Genomic DNA, 18966 nt, shown 5'->3' with positions numbered 1-18966 from the left:
CAAATTCATTGTCTGTTGGTAAGTTAACTCGTAATTTAAATTACAATGTTATTTCTCACCATTTATAATGCAATATCAGGATCGAGTAATAGGGAAGACGATTGGTGAAGGGCGACTAGAAAAAAAGACTGTATTACCTTAACAACCCAACCAGCCAATGCCTCACGGCCTCTCCCAGTGTCAATCAAGGCATGTTAATGTATTGGCGGTTTGGGCATCCATCTAATTCTATCTTAAATAAATTATTTTGTTATAAATTGAATTCTAGTTGCTGTGATGTGTGCAAATTTTTAAAACACACTCGCTTGCCTTTTCCTTTATCTTCCATTGTCTCTACCAAATCTTTTGAGTTAATCCATTCTGATGTTTGGGGTCCTGCCCCTGTTGAATCTTATGATCATTACAGATATTTTGTCACATTCATTGATAACTATTCCCGCACTACTTTGGTTTTCTTACTTAAAGGAAAAAAATGAGGTTTTCACTTACTTTCAAGAATTTTTTTCATTTTATTCAAAATCAATATGATACCAACATTACAATCTTCCGGTCAGATAATGGTACTGAGTATGTCAACAAATATTTCACTGAATTTTTAAGAAAAAAAGATATTTTGCATCAAACTACGTGCATTAACACCCCCGAGCAAAATGGGATTTCTAAAAGAAAAAATCACCACCTTCTTAAAGTCACTAGGACTTTGCTTTTCAATAATCATGTCTCTAATATCTATTAGTCTGATGCCATTCTTACTGCTACATATCTAATTAATTGATTACCAAGCGTCACCTTACAGAATCTAAGTCCATTAGAAATTCTGAAAGGACGCAAAATAGAATTAGGGCACATCAGAGTTTTTGGATGCATTTGTTATGTCCATTTCAAATGCCATCACAAGTTTGACAAAAGTTCAGTTAAAACCATTTTCTTAGGGTATTCCTCACAAAAAAGGGGTATAAATGTTATGATCCCTCCACTCATAAGACTTATGTATCACGGGATGTCTCCTTTATTGAAAATGACTCTTATTATCCTCTCCCTGTTAGAGCCCTCCATCACACACTCATAGGCAACACACTCCTTTATTTCCGCACAACTTTATTTTTTCTGACAGCAGCCAACAGGACCAGGATGCTCACCCCGAGGGGGACTCAGAGCCAACTATCCCCTCAAGCGCAATTCCTTCAGGGGGAGGAAGTGAAAACACCGACTTAGAAGATGGATCTGAAGCTACTCAAGAAGAAATTGCCTTGAGTCGATTCACTCGATAGACTCGTTCTCTTGTAAAACTTCGAGACTATGTGTCTCACAAGGTATCGTATCCAATCCAACACATCATCACATATGATAACATCTCAAGCACATACCGGACCTACCTAAGCAATATTACAGCTCACACTGAACCCACATCCTTCTATGAAGCCAACACCAACCCAAAGTGGTGTGAGGCCATGAAAGAAGAACTTCAAGCCCTAAAAAAATAACACATGGGACGTTGTGCCTCTACCACCAACAAAAAAAACTGTATGGTGCAAATGGGTATACAAGAAATACAAGTGTGATGGGACAATTGAGAGGCACAAAGCTAGGTTAGTAGCCAAGGGATTCACTCAAACCTATGGAGTTGATTACCAAGAAACCTTTGCTCCTGTTGTAAAAATGAACACTGTTCGAATTTTATTATCTATTGCTACTAACCTAGGGTGGAACCTTTCAATGTCATCGGCTAATTAATTGCATGTTTAAGGGGGAATTCCGCTTTTTCTTTTTGCCTGCTGTGAAGTGAGGGGGGAGTTCCGTGGTGTTCTTTTCAGATGGACGTAAAGAATGCCTTCCTTCAAGGTAACTTAGAAGAAGAAGTATACATGACTCCTCCCCCAGGCCATAAATCTACATCAAACTCCTCACTGCTATGTAAACTAAAAAAGACAATTTACCGATTGAAACAGCCCCCAAGAGCGTGGTATGCCAAATTAAGCCCTTTTCTTTTGAATATTTCAGTGAAAGCACCTCTGGTTCCTCTATGTTTGTCAAGTGTACACATACATATACTATTGTTGTCCTTGTATATGTTGATGACATCATAATAACAGGAAATGATGATCAAGAAATTGAAAAGGTCAAACAAAGTCTAAAAAAGGAATTCGACATCAAATACTTAGGTCAACTGTCATATTTTCTTGGAATAGAAATGGCCAAGTTAGACAAAGGATTGTTCTTATCTCAAAGGAAGTATGTCCTCGATCTACTAAAGGAGACTGGAAAACTGGGAGTCAAGCCAGCCAACACTCCAATGGAAACCAATGTCAGACTTAATTTGGAAGATGGTGAGCCTGTCTCAAACATAGGTCAATATTAGCGTCTGGTAGGAAAATTAATCTACCTAACCGTTACAAGGCCTGATATTGCATATGCTATAAGTATGGTAGGCCAATTCATGCACTCACCTCGTACCAGTCACTCAAAAGCTATCGGCAGGATACTTAGGTATCTCAAGGGCACCCCAAGGCAAGGAATCTGGATGAAGAAAAATAACATTAACACCCTAGTCGGCTTCTCTGATGCAGATTGGGCAGGGAGCTGTGATAGAAAATCAACCATAGGTTTTTGCACCTTCGTAGGAGGAAACTTGGTGACTTGAAAAAGTAAGAAACAAAGTGTTGTGGCAAGGTCAAGTGTAGAAGCTGAGTATCGAGCCATGGCCTCTACAGCTAGTGAATTTACCTTGATCAAGCAAGTCCTCCAAGACTTAAACATCGAATGCAATGGATCTATAAAGATGTATTACGACAATCAGGCAGCACGTCATATTGCATCCAATCCAGTGTTTCATGAACGTACCAAACACATTGAAGTGGACTGTCACTTCATCAGAGAGAAAGTACAATCAAGGGAAATTGAAACACCATTCGTTAGAAGCCATGATCAGCTGGCCGATATCTTTAACAAAGCCCTTAATAAAAATAGTCCCCAAACAATTCTCAGCAAGATGGATTCGATCAACCTCTACGAACCCATCTTGAGGGGGAGTGTTAAAGACGGTAAACTAAAGGAAGTAGTAAAGGAAGCCTCAGACATTGCACAGGCAGAAAAGCCTGTGCAGGGCTACTCATCACAGGTAACAGGAAAAGGGAGCAACCAGCCCTGTGACAGGGAATAGTCACTTCAACCTTCCTTAAACAGAAAGGGACATTGGACAGAGTTTATAAGGCAACCTGTATAGATTAGGCTACTGTTGCATCTCATGTATATAAATACTCAATCTTCAAATATTGTAATCTCAGAATTCATATATCAAATATACTCTTCGTTGATCACATAAATTTAACAGCCTTGACTCCGGATACAGCCACTTTCGTCGTCTTCTTGTCCAGGGAGCAACTTCTCTCTGTTTTTCATCCTGTTGTTGATGTTGATATTGTCTTTGAAGAGTTCCTTGACGCACAACAACAGTTACTAATGAGGATGATGTTGGATTTGCTGATGATGATGGATGGTGAGGATGTGAACGAACCCAGAAGAGGCGTGTCGAGATCGACCCTTAAGAAGCTGAAGAAGGAGAGGTTTAGTGCGGCGGCGGCGGAGGGTTGTGGAATATCCAGTGATTGTGCTATCTGTTTGGAGGAATTCGGTGGTGAAGTTAAGCTCATCAAGATGCCCTGTCCCCATATTTTTCATAAAAAGTGCATCTTTGGCTGGCTAAAGAATCAAAAGACTCACCCTATGTGTCGACGTGAAGTCGATAATTGATTTTGTTGTTAATTAATCAAGTAGCAGCACTGCAGTTTATTAGATACAGATACTAAATTTGAGATTCTTGTATAAATTTTTTAGTCTTCAACTAGCCCTAAAATCAACTATCTCAAAATTCTCTAGAATCAATCGTGTTTTGATCGCTCTCTTTTTGGGTGTTCTTATTATTCAGGACACATTCTTGCTTTAGTTCCTCATGTTCTATTTTGATTCATTTAGTTATGTTCCAAGACTTGCAAACGTAGTTGCTCATAAGCTTGCAGGTCATGCTTTCCAATGATCTTGTGAACAATGATGTTCATGCCATGGTTTAATAAAAACCTTTTTGATATTCTCAAAAAAAAAAAAAAGAAGTTATTCGATTGATCTACGGCTGTGAATTTTCTTTTTAAAAAAGAAAGGAATTGATCAATGATGTTAATTGTTAAGCTTCCATGAAAAAAAAGAGTAAATATGCGTATCAATATTAATCGAATTGCCATTGAAGCATTATAATGGCATGGAAAAACGAAAAAAGGACAAGGCTTTTAAGCAACATGATATCATTCCATATTCTATAAACTTTCAAGGGCGGCTACCAGTGATAGTTATAAGTGAAAACTGACCCATTATAATTAACATATTAATTAATTCCCAGTTAGCTAATGATTTTTAGAATATTTCTTTTTTACATATCTGTAAAAGTTCATTAATGACAATAAATTTCTTAGGAAAAATAATGATATGGACATGCTTGTTAAGATTTATCTTCAAATAGCATTCATGCTAAAGTTGGAGAATAGTGTAAAGTATTTACTTGGGGGGAAATCTGAAAATTTCAGTGAGATAAAATAGAACTAAATTGAAAATAATCAAAAGATATAGGAGGAGGGATGGATATGACAGATTCAAAAAACCGAGTGGGGGTAAAATACAATTAACTTTATTACTCGCGTTCAATTTTACTATTTTTTAAATTTGTAGGTATTTTAAGCAAAATTTTAATATATTTTAACTCAAATTAATTCTGTTTATTATAAAAATGAGCAGGCGAGTTACAAACTTTTTAGAAAAAAGAATGAATATAATAAAAAATAAAAAATATTAATTTTTATATTAATATTTAGATTTAAAAATATATTAATATTTAAATTTAAGAAATATATCAATATTTAAATAAAATATAATAAAAAAATAAATATTGCTACTTGTCAACATTTTTATTATTTTTTTCTTAATAACAACGATGAAAAAAATAATTACAGTGGTAGTGGTCCCGAAAACAGTGAAAATAAGAATAGTTTCAGTGAAAATAATGATAATAATAGCTACTTATTGTTTTATTATAAAATTATAAAATAATTTTAAATATTATTATAAAATATGATTAATTCGAATTAAATATATAAAATAATTCGGCTAAAAAGTTTAAATTTAAAAAAAAAAAACTACATTGAGCATAATTGACAAAATTAGTGCCCAAATTAAATTTTATTCTGAGCTTGTTTTATGGACCTTCGTTTGGGTGTGAACTGGGCCGGTGCATACAAAAGACCAACCCGGTTAAACTTTTGAGTCATGGACGTGTATCCAGACCAATTAATGGTCATTTTTTTTCTCTTTTTGTTCATATTGAATTAGGAAACTTTAATTATGAGTCCATTAATTAGAAGAGATCACAATCCATATCTCCTAAAATCCTTTACTTGGTAGGAAAGGATTTCGCGAACAAACTGCCAATTTCGGAACCTATATATATATACTTACCAGGCTATGGTCTTGTGTCTTCAAAATCTTGAAATCTTGAAATTCTGTTTGTTCAATAATGTCTAGAACAGTTAATCTGATCCTCGGTACTAAACCTTCGACAACGCAAGAACAAGAAAACCCAGTGTTCTGTCTTGAACTTAGGTTTCATTACAAGTACAAAAGGTTGTTTAGAAATCCTGAAGGCCAAGTAAGAGAAGCTCAGTCCTACTCTGCTCCGCCCTCTTCTGCTTTATTCCAACTCCAGCCTTCCGCTCTCTCACATTCTTTCACATGCCATGCCCAAATTCACGAGCTTCTGTCTTCGTTGAATGTCGACCACGAATTACGCCTTTTCTTGGCTCCGGAGATAGCCACTTTCCTAATGTCCTTGTCCAGGCCGGGTTTCCATGCTGTTGCTGATATTGAGGTTGTCCATGAAGAGTTCCTTGACGCACAGGAGCCGTTACCCATGATGATGATGTTGGATGGTGTGATGATGATGGATGGTGAGGATGTGAACGAACCCAGAAGAGGCGTGTCGAGATCGACCCTTGAGAAGTTGAAGAAGGAGAGGTTTAGTGCTGCTGCGGCGGAGGCTGGTGGGATATCCGATGACTGTGCTATTTGTTTGGAGGAATTTGGTGGTGAAGTTAAGCTCATCAAGATGCCCTGTGCCCATATTTTTCATGAAAACTGCATCTTTCGCTGGTTGAAGAATCAAAAGACTTGCCCTACATGCCGACGTGAAGTTGATAATTGATATTGATGTTAATTAATTAAGTAGTAGCACTGCAGTTTATTAGATGAAGATATTAAATTCGGTAACTTGTTTAAATTTAAGCAAACTACAGTTTTGCTCCACGAATATAATGTATTTGGCCTATAGTTTTATAAAATATATATTAGTTCAAAAACCTTCCTGCTGATACAATTAGTATAGAAAATTACCTATCTGAGACTATGGCTCAATGCCATTCCATGGTTATCTATTCATCACTGCAATTTGACAGAGTTACTTGAACTAGTTGATTCTATATGGCGACCAAAAAGAAAATCCTACTCCACCTTTAATTGTCTAAAGTAATTAAAAAGTTCTAATTTTTCGCAGCTATATTGGAAAGTTTTATTAGTAGTTTTTTTATTCCTTATCAGGTAAAGGAGGAACAGAGCTTGAAACAAGGGGCAAAATTAGATCCCCAAAATAAAAAGGCCCACAAGACAGGAAAAAAAAGAAACCAGATCAAAATAGATAAAGGAAAGAGAAGATTTATGACAGATAGATAAAGAACACTAAAAGTTATATAGATGACCGACTCAAATAAACACCAAGATTAATTGCAAGTAATCCACCGGCTCAAAATAATTCCCAATTCAGTATGGATTTCGGATTTCGGATAGATTTCAGGAAAAAGAAAGTTATATAAATGCATCATGTGTGAAAACTGTAAAATGTTGGTTATTATTGATCTATGATGATGTATATTAGTATTCTGAGATTACATGTGAGGTTTGTATTCTATTATATACAAGCCTGTGATTATAACGGTCCTATTGCTATCTCTGTTTATTTCCAACGTTCCTTTCTAACTTTGGGAGAGGTAGAAGTGACCTTTCTTCTCTAGGGAAGAAAGGTTGCTCCTTTTCCCTGATTTTAGGTCTGTGATGATCAGAACTGAGGTCTTGACCAACAGTGTTAGTTCTTACTAACAATTCTTGACTGTTGGTCCTTGCTGACTTGGATTTGTTCTGGTTCCTCAACACTCCCCCTCAAGGTGGGTTTGAATAAGTTGATGGAACCTATCTTGCTAAGGAGGTTTTGATGATTTGATTTATCTAGGGCCTTTGCAAAGATATCCACCAGTTGCTCATGGCTTCTGATGAATGGCGTTTCAATTTTTCCATACTGAACTTTTTCTCTTATGAAGTGACAATCCACTTCAATATGTTTGGTTCGTTCATGAAAGACAGGATTTGATGCAATGTGCCTGGCTGCTTGATTATCGCAGTACATTTTCATTAGGTTTTTGCATCCTACTTTTATATCGGTAAGCACTGGTTTGATCCAGATGAGTTCGCTAGCTGTTGACGCCATTGCTCTATATTCTGCTTCTGCACTCGATCTTGCTGTTACGGTTTGCTTTTTGCTTTTCCAAGCTACTAAGTTTCCTCCCACGAAGATGCAAAACCCAGAGGTTGATTTTCTGTCACAGCTTCCAGCCCAATCTGCATCAGAGAAACCAACTATAGTGTTAGCATCATTATTATTTTTCATCCATATACCTTGACCTGGAGTGCCTTTGAGATATCTGAGGATTCTGTCGATGGCGTCCAGATGACAGGTGCGTGGGGCATGCATAAATTGGCTTACCATACTTACAGCATAGGCAATATCAGGTCTAGTGACGGTTACATATATCAGTTTTCCTACTAGACGCTGATAACTTCCTATGTTGTCTAAAGGTTCCTCATCTTCTAAATTTAGTTTGTTTTTAGTCTCCATTGGGGTATTTGTAGGTTTTACTCCTATTTTTCCTGTTTCTTTTAATAGATCAAGAACATATTTTCTTTGAGACAGAAATAAGCCTTTATGTGATTTGGCGATTTCTATCCCTAGAAAGTATGATAGTTGACCTAAATCTTTGATATCAAATTCTCCTTTTAGATTTAGCTTTACCTTTTCAATCTCTTCATTATTATTACCAGTTATGATAATGTCATCGACATAAACCAGAATAATAATAGTGGATGTGTGAGTGTGTTTTACAAACATAGACAAATCCGAAGCACACTTATGAAAATTAATTTTTAACAAGAAATGACTTAGCTTGGCGTACCATGCTCTTGGGAATTGCTTTAATCCATAGATAGCCTTTTTTAACTTACATACCAAGGAATGAGTTGAAGAAGACTTGAGACCAGGGGGAAGAGTCATATAGACTTCTTCGTCTAGCAATCCTTGGAGAAAGGCATTCTTTACGTTCATTTGGAACAAACTCCAATCTGAATTAATAGCAACAGATAACAATATGCAAACAGTACTCATTTTTGCTACAGGAGCAAAGGTTTCCTGATAGTCTACCCTATAAGTCTGAGTGAATCCTTTTGCAACTAACCTAGCCTTGTATCGCTCAATGGTGCCATCGCATTTATACTTAATCTTATATACCCATTTACACCCCACAGGTTTTTTATTTTGAGACAAGGTGATAATGTCCCATGTGCCATTCTTTTCTAAAGCCTGAAGTTCTTCCTTCATGGCTTTACACCAATTGGGATTAATGTTAGCTTCATAGAAGGAGGATGGCTCAGTGTGAGTGGTGAGTTTTTCTAGGTAAGCCTTGTACTGTTTTGATACTGAAGTATAACTAATGAAGTGTTGGATTAGATACAACACCTTATGGGACATATAGTCCCTTAGCCTGGTAGGGGGTCTGATCAGTCGAGATGACCTTCATAGGGCAATTGTTTCTCTTTGTGGCACAGTCTCTCCCCCTGAAGAAATTGCCTCGGTAGTGAGCTCTCCTGGTGGCATAGTTGCTCCCCCTGAAGGAGTTGCTTCGGTGATAGCATCAGAGATGTGCTCTAGGTCGATGCGCGTCCCGAAGGTGTCAAAAAATAAGAGTTATCCGGAAATAATAAAGTAGAGGAACCATGATTGGGAGGAGGAGTGAAGTAAGGGGAGTATTCATCAAATGACACATCCCGGGAGATATAGGACTTGAGGCTGGAAGGGTCATAACATTTATACCCTTTTTTTTCAGAGGAGTATCCTAGAAACACAGTTTTGATAGAACTGCTGTCAAATTTATGATGACGCCTAATGTGGACAAAAACAGTACAACCAAAAACACGAATGTGTCCTAATTTTATTTTTCGTCCTTTGAGAACTTCTAGTGGACTGAGATTTTTGAGTCTAGGGCTAGGTAATCGGTTGATGAGATAAGCAGCGGTTAGGAGGGCATCAGACCAAAAAATATGGGGAACATGATTTTGAAAAAGTAATGAACTAGTGACTTCAAGAAGGTGACGATTTTTTCGTTCAGAAACCCCATTTTGTTCAGGAGTGTAAATACAGGTGGTTTGGTGTAAAATTCCGTGAGTGGAGAAAAAATCTAAAAAAATTTTGTTCACGTACTCAGTGCCATTGTCGGAACGAAAAATTTTAATTTTGGCGTTGTACTAATTTTGAATAAAATTACAAAAGTTTTGGAAACAGGTAAAAACTTCATTTTTTCCTTTGAGTAAATACACCCAAGTAGTACGAGAGTGATCATCAATAAATGTGACAAAATAGCGAAAGTGATTGTATGAAGTGACGGGGCAGGTCCCCAAACGTCAGAGTGAATCAAATCAAACATATCTTGAGATATGGTGGAAGATAAAGGAAAATGTAATCTAGTGTGTTTAGCAAATTTACAAATATCACAACAATGAGAGTTTATTTTTAAACAAAATAACTGATTTAACACTCTATCAGACAGATGTCCAAACTGCCGATGAAGCAACATTTGTTGATTAACAGGGATGGTCGAGGCAAAACACTAATTGGGAGAATTTGTGAGATAATACGGGCCATGTTCAAAACGACCCTCACCAATCATCTTCCCTGTAATGCGATCCTGAAAGAACATTTCAGATAGTGAGAATATAATATTAAAATTAAGAGTCCTAGTGATTTTTCCGACAGATAATAAATTAGATTTAAAATTAGGTAGGAAAAGAATATCAGGAATATTTGTATGCAATAACTGAGAGGAGCCAATACCAGAGAGTTTAGCTTGATTTCCGTTGGCAACGATCACATGTTGCGAATGGGTAGGAACAAAATTTTGCAATTTTGTTGCATCCCAAGTCATGTGATCCGTTGCCCAGGAGTCAATGATCCAATCTCGAGAAGAATTTAATGATTTTATGTAATTTTTAGAAACCGAACCTGACCCACGGGACTGCTAGAGCTGAACAATTGTTTGAAGTTGAGAAATTAAGTCTCTAAGCTGAGATTTTTCAGCCGGGTCGGAGGAGCCGGGTTCGTGTCCGGGTCGAGTGTGTTGGGCAAAGTGAGCCGGGTCGGGTCGGGTTGTACAGTAGTCGGGTCGGGTCGAGTCGCCGGGTCGGGTGTAAGTTAAAAGACACCAACCCGTTGCTCTCACAACCCGTTTCTCTTATGTCTTTATAGCCCTTAGGGTTAACAATCCCCACGCCGCCAAACCTCCTTTTCTCCTCTTTCTCTCTTCTCCCATTTTTGCCTCTCTCCCCTCTGCCGAGATTTGGCCGCAAGCTTGGATGGAGGTACCAGCAGCATTCTTGCGCATGCCCCTGCCTTCCACAGTGTTCACACCGTGCGGCGCTTGCGGGCGCTCCTTTCGCTCGCGTCGTCTCCCGAAGGTGTGAGGGATGGGCCATGTAGGCCCTGTTTTCCGTGTTGTCGAAGCTGCTGGGCACACTCATGGTCGTCCGTCTAGTCTCCTCCTGTTGGATGGTAGCTATGACGGCGTCTATTGAGGGAAGGTGGCTTGACAAAAGAATCTGGGATCGAAGGGCCTCATAGCTCGCATCCAACCCGCCCAGGTAAGTATAAACCAGATCTTGCTGTGCTCTTTTCCTTAATTCTTCTGGGTCAATGGTCAGTGGGAGGTAACTTTGCAGTTCCTCCCATCTGGTCAAGATTTCCGTTGCGTAGCTTGAGCTTGTTTGATTTTCTTGCTTAATCTGGGCTAATTCCTGCTTGAGATGAAAAATGTGAGCATAATTTTGTTCATGGCCGTAGAGGCCTTTTACTTTATGCCATATTGCCTGTGAAGATTCTAATAGCATGCATAGCCTTGCTATCTAAGGCTCCATAGTGTTAGTGAGCAGCAACATGACCAAATGGTCTGTCGTCTACCACTCCTCAACTGCCTCCATTTCTTGATTTGTTGGTTGAGGTCTGCTTAGGGTCCCTGTGATGAACCCTAATTTCTTCCTGCCACTTAGGCTGATGTAGACTGACTTCGACCATTCAAAATAGTTTTGATTGCCTTTTAACACAGTATTTGTTAATTTTGTGATATCACTGTGAGACATGGCGAAAGAAATTGATTTTGTGTGGGTTTGAGTTGGTAGGGGATGACAGGATCAAGCCTGCTCTGATACCATGTAAAAACTGTAAAATGTTGATTATTATTAATCTATGATGATATACATTAGTATTCTGAGATTACATGTGAGGTTTGTATTCTGTTATATACAAGCTTGTGATTATAACGGTTCTATTGCTATCTCTGTTTATTTCCAACGTTCCTTTCTAACTTTGGGAGAACTAGAAGTAATATTTTTTTTCCTAGGAAAGAAAGGTTACTCCTTTTCCCTAATTTTAGGCCAGTGATGATCAGAACTAAGGCCTTGACCAACAGTAAAGACTGTTGGTTCCTCAACATCCTGATCAAGTAACACATCTATCTTTCGTTCTTCTTTCTTTCTTCTCACTCACTCTCGTTATGGCTTCACTCTCTCACTCATTCACTCTCAATTTTCATGTTAACCTAAACCTACGTTCTTTATGCTCATCACCCATGTCCAAACCGCAAGAACAGCAACAACCCATGTTCTCTCTTGACCTTAACTTCCACTACAAGCATAACAGATTCATGAGAAATCTCGAAGGAGTTGTTTTTTTTATCGACTCTGAAACAACGGCAACTTCCTCTTCCTTTACCTTCCAGATTCATCCTAATACTCGTTATCTTGATTCCTTGCTTTCTTCCTTCAATGTTGGCGAAGAGTTGCGTGGTGCTGTGCGAAAAGACCGCTGCCATGTTTGTTCTGATGGTTAACAACAATGAGCAACAGCAGGCTGAATTATTGGATTTTTATGTGGTGGCTGATGTTGAGTTTGTCTCCGAAGAATGTCATGACATGCAAGAGGTAGTTCGTTGTCTGGCGATGGTAGAGGATGGGCTGTTTTTTATAGAATCCTTGGAAGATCATCTTGGGGCAGAAGAACCCATACGAGGACATGGTGTATCAATTCCCATGCTTGAGAAGTTGAAGAATGGAAGGCATTTTGCGGCGACGGGGAGAAGTGGCGATGACTGTCCGATTTGCTTGGAGGAAATTTGTGATGGTGTGGAGCTAATCAAGATGCCCTGCAACCATATATTTCATGAAAGGTGTATCTTTCGCTGGTTGGAGAATCGTAATTCATGCCCCATTTGTCTATACGAAGTGAAGGATTAAATTAATTAAATAGGTTGCATTGATCTGAATATACACTTTCTGTTAATTCACATACATTAATGTTCTTGAATAGTTACAGTAAATTAATTGTAGCTATATTTTCTCTGCTGTTTGTTCTCTTAATTTTTGATATGCTTAACGAATATCTTTATCATTTCATTTCTGTTTTTCTTGAGCTCTTGTAATTTGTTACTAGGTTGAAGGATTTAATTACCATTTTGATTGCAGTACTACTGATACTATTAATTATTACAGATTAATTAACTATAGCTCTGTAGTATATCAGATATAGATGTTACATTTGGTAATTCTTGTATAAATTTAAGCTTGCTCCACGAATATAATGTCGTTTTAAATATGTATTAGTTCAAAAATCATTTATTCCTGCTGATACAATTAGTACTGCAAATTAACTATCTTTACATTGGGTCCTCTCATTGGAGTTATATGGCTCAGTTTCATCCATGATTATCTATTTATCACTGCAATCTGACAGAGTTACTCAGTTTCAACTAGTTGATGCTGCAATTTTTTTGGAAAAGCTGGCCATAGATATGGTGTAAATTTTTCGAAATAATAATTAAAGGAAAAGTGTTGGCCTCTGCATGCTACTGGTTCAAGATAGAGTGCAGCCCTGAAAATTGGCGAAGATTGGGCTATTTATCATGGTCTTCAACTAGTCCTGAAATCGACTGTTGAGCTCTCCAGAATCAATCCTGTTTTGATCGCTCTTTTTTTGGGTGTTCTTATTATTCAGAACACATTCTTGCTTTAATTCCTCATGTTTTTATTTTGTTCATTTAGTTATGTTTCAAGGCTTGCAAATGTAGTTGCTCACAATCTTGCAGGTTATGCTTTCCAATGATGTTCATGCTATTGTTTAGTAAAATCTTTTTGCTATTTTCAAAATAAATAAAAGTCATTTGATTGATCTATGGCTATGATTTTTTTTAGAAAAAAAGGAAATTCTCACTGATGTTAATTTCTTAAGCTTCCATGAAAAACGACAAAAAAACTACGAACATTCTGTTTTGAAAAGTTTTGAGGTTTTAATTGTACCAAGACGAGAGATGGTAGATAATTTCTTAAGCCCAAATGCCTTTTTTTCTTTGTTTTCTTTTAAAAAGACTCGAGAGTTGACTTACAGATTCTACTTTTGTGATTCACCACCATCATAACAAAAAGCAGACTGAAAGAAAGTTATGGGCCCTCCTTATCTTTCGCTCCTGACAAGGAAGCTGATGATTGGCCATTCTTCTAGGAACCCATTTACACGCACAGCTCTGCTCGTGTCATAGACGCTCCTCTTCTTTTATGTTCCCAGGATTCACATAGAATACAACCTTGCCATCACCAAAGTTCCAATCTTTAAGGTCTATTTCTTGGATTTCAGTCTCTTACCTGTTAAGTTTCTGTCTCTTTTAATCATTGTATAATTTTCTTCTTAGATCCTCTTGTCTTCTTCATTTACAGGTGTTGTTTATGCATGTGTTTTATTTATTGTGTATTGTGCATTCACCAAACATAGACTTTCTGAATTCTCAGCTTTTATTTTGTTGGTGGGACCCATTGTTTCTGAATTTTGCCATATTTTGGATTGAATTGATTATATTTTGTATATGGGTTTCCTTGTGATCCCTTTATTTTAATTGCGGTTTAGGGTTGAATGGTTAATGGACAGTGTTGAATTGCCATTTCTTTTTCTGTTTTGATTAAGATTGACTTTGTTTAATGCCCAAGACTATGTTTGTCACATGTTCTTCTGGGCTATTGCTGTATCAAATATGAGCACTTGGTATTTAAATATTTAGATCATTTATAAGATGTAGGAGAAGTGCTTTGCTTGCAGAAGTGGTGTAATTCGTGTGTTTGTGTGTTTCTACCAGAACCCACTTTTGGTAATATTCATTAAGAATGATTTGGATGTTGATTTTATTTTATAATTCTGTGTTGCATGCTAGTTTTGCATTAGGTATAAGTGTAACCAATGTAATGAATTTGGCAAATTGAATTATGATGTAATTTGTAAGAAAATCAAGGGGGTAAGCCTCTGAAATCAGTAAATTCATGAGAGCTTTAATCTGTTCTTTAGTCTCTGCCTAACTCACCTATTTTGTTGTGTGACTAGGTTGTTTTTTCGTGCTTTCTGAATAGGTCATCATTTATTTTAGGACCATAAACAGAGTATTGTTCACCTTAGAGATGAAACTAAATTTCGTTGTGTTCATTTCAGTAAAAATGTAGTTTGTTGGTTTAGATATCGTTCTTGATATTGGTTTGATATGTTTAGCTTCTGAAGTAAACTACATTAACATATAGATAGACCTCAGCATCAGGTCTCTAATTCAGGAACCTGAACTAGTAGCTGGGATGATTTCCCATTTGAGGCCATTGGAAACATTGGTTATCTTACTGCATGGCACAAATCATATAAATTGTTGCCAATCTAGCTCTGCTGTTTTAAGTGCTTTGTCAACCTTGTATCTTTTTCGCCATTATGCAACAATCCAAGTTGATGCAGTATTTCATAATCTTAGTGCAGAAATGGCTGGTCCTGGAAGCATTAGGTACTTTCTCGCTGTCATGTATCTAGTTCTGGATTTCAACTAACTTAAATTGGCAGTTTGAAAGTGTCAGGGACCTTAATGTTGCATAAAAATACACCTGATTTTTATTGCTATTTTGTGAATAATTTATGGCTATAGGCTTACTGCAATTAAATTTTCTAAGAATTACTTTTTGAGGCACTATTCATGTTTGAACCTAGCGCCCTTGTCATGTGACCTTGCTCTGCAATAGACTTTGCCTTCTATTACATGTACGGTTGGGGCTCTTACATTATATAAGAAAATTTCTAGTAACACGTAATTATTTATAGTAGTGAGTCACCCTTAAGGCATCCTTACTTCTGATTCCCTTATCCTCACCATTCTGATAGCTTTTGCTTGCTTTGGCAAAGAGTCTAAACATGGGACCTAAAATACTCTTTAGGAAAACTGAGACTTTAGAAACTGCACCCGTTTGATGCTTGCAATATGTGAAGCAAAAGACCCTAGTAGGGCTCCCTATATGTAACAAGAACACAACTTCAGACAAAAAGTAGGATTTTCTTGACTGTATTTTTTTTTAGTATGGAATGAGGATTGTGGAGCAGGCTTTAGCCAAAATGAGCCACATTACCTTCCCTTATAAGAACAGAAGCAAGAGAGTTATAAAATATAAAGGCTTGTTTGTTTTAAAGGTGAAAATCTAAATAATAAAAAACAAGTCACCAACTATCTCAAGGCCAAATTGATTTTTCTTCAAATTACCATTAACAACTGACATGCTTTTGGTTTATGAGAGATAGGATTTACGATTTTGTACAAGAGTATGGGTGATATACACATGCTTGTAGCACCCAATCTCCTTTTTACAGCATGTCAACTTTTGGTTGTCAGATTTGATATTTTCTTTTGTTTGACGTTGGCATTTACTGTGTATTGGAGCAGAGATAGCTGATCTGGAGGTAGTCAAGGACCAATATGAGCCTAGCATGTCTTGTGTGCCATAGCGAAAGTCCATCACACTCTTTTAGAAGCTACTCAGTCTCAAGTTCAGACAGTGATGGAAGATGCTCTACCATTGGAAACTGCTTAACCAGAAAGTTATCTCTTCCTCCTCCAAGAGGAAACTCTTCTACTGCATCAACATCCAAAGTGGCCCCACAACCAAATAATCCAAGTCATAATGAAATGACCGGAACCCCACGACTAGTCCGGAGCCATGCTGTGAGAAGAGATCTTGTTAGAGACTGGAACTTTGAAGGGGTGATGATGGTGCTTTAGATCCTTTGAGAAGTGATGCATTATCCACTAGAGTGATAGAATTAGATCTTTAAGTTGTCATCTTTTCTCATATAATTTATATTATGGGTGCAATTGAACCTACTTTTCCACTTTGAAGAGTTTGAGAATTTGCACTCACTAATTTTAGGAAATTCAATAAGAAGGTACATATTTCTTCTCTTCTTGTATACCATTGGCAGTCATCTTTCATGGTAAAAGTGGGTTTCAGGCCAGTGTAACTTGATTTTTGGCTATATTCAAGTTATGTTGTGGTCTTGGATTATCTCCATAACAAGTTAAGCAAAGAAGTTCAGACCAGTTTTGTCTCTGAATCAATTATTAAGCATGAATTCATGGTTATGCAGGCAACAGGTAGAAATGTCTTTTCTGGGATGGGTTGCAGGTGGATGCAATGAAAGACAAACATTGATTATAATTTTTGTTTGTGGCTACCTTGTCCAAGAAAGGAGTTTATCAACCAGTTTTTGTTGAGAATTATATTGAGTGAATATGTATGCATAAGTTATTGTTTGATCTTTCAGAATTCTTAGTTGACAGATAAAATGAACCAAGATTTTCAAAACCAGTCGGTTGTACTTTTGCTTGGTCTTAATCTTATATATAGATTCTTGTGTTGCTTCAATGCGGAATCTTTCTCATATACAACCCAGAAAAGGAGAGTGAAAGTTGTTTCCAAAATTGAGAAAGTCATGTTTGTACCTCTTACATGAATTCTTCTCTTGAAATTGGAAGGATTTAACTGTAAGTAGTTGAAACTTAGCAGCAGATATATTGAAAATGCAAAAGAAAACTGATAATAATGTAATATATTTATTAATACAAAATATAAGGTTACACATATAGAAGTGCTATTAGGAACTCAAGTCGCCATACACATCAGTGAAGACTGATTTAACAGCTTAGACATGGCTCCTGATGGAAGAACTATATCCACTTTGGTCATCGTAGTACTTGGACCATAACATCACTCCTCCATACTTGGTAGATCCTTTGATTGCAGGAAGCACAGAGGAAGTTAGATCAGGTACAGGAATGAAGCCACTTCCTGCTGCCTCAGGAGATGCAGGTAAGCCCAAGAAAATCTCGGTGGCTGGAATGTCTGAAATCCATTGCTTCCATGCATCTTCAAGATTGGTAACTTCACCAGAGGAGTATTGGCAAGGAGGATTATTGTAGAATTGAACCCAAACGTAATCGAAAAGGCCTGTATTCAGGGCTTTTCCTACCCAAGCATCAGGAAACGGGCATTGAGGAGCTGCAGTTAAGTACACTTTCTTTCCTTTGCTGCTATATGCTGAAAGGTACCTTGCAAGATCATCCCAGTACAAGCCTGTTCCTCCTTCAATGTCAAAGTCAATTCCATCAAGAACAGCAGGGCCAAGCGGACGGGACGACGAAGTTCCATCCAAGAAGTTGTTCCATAGGTAAGTTGCAACTTGTCTAGCATCATCTGCAGAAGCTAGGGAATAACCACCAGCACCTCCTCCAATAGACAGGATTACTTTAATGCCTTTGGATTGACATGATTCTATATCAGAACTTAACCCAATGCAACCATTACTGTATGGATCACAATGACCAGCAAGGTTAATCATAGGAGTCTGACCGTTACCGAAGGATGATAGAAAAGCTATGTTGACAAAGTCATAGTTTCCTGTGGCACAAGTTTCTGCTAAAGTACCTTCATTTCCATTCTGACCCCAGTAGATTGCTATTCCACCAGCATCAGAACCTGCTGCTAGCATCAGCAATGCTAAGGTGAGAATTGACAATGTGATTGCCGATTGGAATGCCATTTGAAGTTATGGAACACTATATATTGATTTGCTGACAAATACCTATTTGGGATTAGATATTTTACTTCTTGCCCTGCTATGGATTAGGAGAAACAAGGTTTTTATAGTAGAATGGAGAATTCTAATCTAGTTCATAGAATTTTTTCTATGCCAATGATGCCTTGCCTGAACAGTTACATTGTCTAGAATTGCATAGAAAATGTTGATTCCAGGTCCCCGCAGACGAAATGTTTGAAGCTAGAAACATGCTATTCTGAAAGTTGGCATGCCTTTTAGCTTTTGTCCTTTGCCTAATTTGTCTTTAAGTTTTTAGCCTCTTCTCTTATGAATCATCATCTGCTTTAGCCATCTGCTGCAAGACATTATTAAGTGACCGAAGTATTGGAACTACAGAATCTATTAAATTCTGGAAAATGAAAGTAGTTAAATTGCATATGACAAAGACATGTTCTTGTAGGACTGCAAGAATGGAGATGCAACAGAGAAGATAAGCAAGACAACAGCTAAGAGACATGGTGAAATATACACTCAAGTGCCCTCCATTGGAGAGACTACATCACATCACGTGTCCAAGTGTCCAGACTACAAGATACATGTAAAAGAACCCTCTCTCTCTCTCTCTCTCT

General features: G+C 37.4%; 5 protein-coding genes across 7 annotated transcripts; 4 read left to right on the top strand and 1 right to left on the bottom strand.

Moving 5' to 3' along the window:
* The first annotated feature begins 2698 nt into the window (after nucleotides 1-2698).
* On the top strand, nucleotides 2699-3750 carry LOC8273027 (E3 ubiquitin-protein ligase AIP2). The gene is made up of 2 exons (XM_048371247.1): nucleotides 2699-3146; nucleotides 3332-3750. Exons 1-2 carry the CDS (start codon nucleotides 2699-2701, stop codon nucleotides 3748-3750), a joined length of 867 nt encoding a protein of 288 aa, XP_048227204.1.
* Nucleotides 3751-5492: 1742 nt separating this feature from the next.
* Nucleotides 5493-6381, top strand: LOC8273028 (E3 ubiquitin ligase BIG BROTHER-related). Its single transcript, XM_002533267.3, has one exon. It carries the CDS (start codon nucleotides 5558-5560, stop codon nucleotides 6239-6241), a length of 684 nt encoding a protein of 227 aa, XP_002533313.1. The 5' UTR covers nucleotides 5493-5557; the 3' UTR covers nucleotides 6242-6381.
* Nucleotides 6382-12228: 5847 nt separating this feature from the next.
* On the top strand, nucleotides 12229-12696 carry LOC125369240 (E3 ubiquitin-protein ligase AIP2-like). The gene has a single exon (XM_048371246.1). The coding sequence runs from the start codon at nucleotides 12229-12231 to the stop codon at nucleotides 12694-12696; it is 468 nt and encodes a 155-aa protein (XP_048227203.1).
* A 1199-nt stretch (nucleotides 12697-13895) lies between these two features.
* Nucleotides 13896-16711, top strand: LOC8273030. 3 transcript variants are annotated; one of them, XM_048371038.1, is made up of 3 exons: nucleotides 13896-14069; nucleotides 15239-15263; nucleotides 16188-16711. In XM_048371038.1, exon 3 carries the CDS (start codon nucleotides 16221-16223, stop codon nucleotides 16521-16523), a length of 303 nt encoding a protein of 100 aa, XP_048226995.1. In that variant the 5' UTR covers nucleotides 13896-14069; nucleotides 15239-15263; nucleotides 16188-16220; the 3' UTR covers nucleotides 16524-16711. The 3 variants fall into 3 exon arrangements, with proteins under 3 accessions (XP_048226995.1, XP_015583347.1, XP_015583346.1); XM_015727861.3 differs by lacking the exon at nucleotides 15239-15263 and having other exon boundaries at nucleotides 13898-14069; XM_015727860.3 differs by lacking the exon at nucleotides 15239-15263 and having other exon boundaries at nucleotides 13898-14099.
* A 624-nt stretch (nucleotides 16712-17335) lies between these two features.
* Nucleotides 17336-18960, bottom strand: LOC8273031 (hevamine-A). Its single transcript, XM_002533270.3, has one exon. The coding sequence runs from the start codon at nucleotides 18338-18340 to the stop codon at nucleotides 17444-17446; it is 897 nt and encodes a 298-aa protein (XP_002533316.1). The 5' UTR covers nucleotides 18341-18960; the 3' UTR covers nucleotides 17336-17443.
* Nucleotides 18961-18966: the final 6 nt, after the last annotated feature.

The sequence above is a fragment of the Ricinus communis genome, chromosome 2 (assembly GCF_019578655.1).
Source record: "Ricinus communis isolate WT05 ecotype wild-type chromosome 2, ASM1957865v1, whole genome shotgun sequence".
Taxonomy (NCBI): domain Eukaryota; kingdom Viridiplantae; phylum Streptophyta; class Magnoliopsida; order Malpighiales; family Euphorbiaceae; genus Ricinus; species Ricinus communis.
This window is presented reverse-complemented; position numbering and strand designations above follow the sequence as displayed.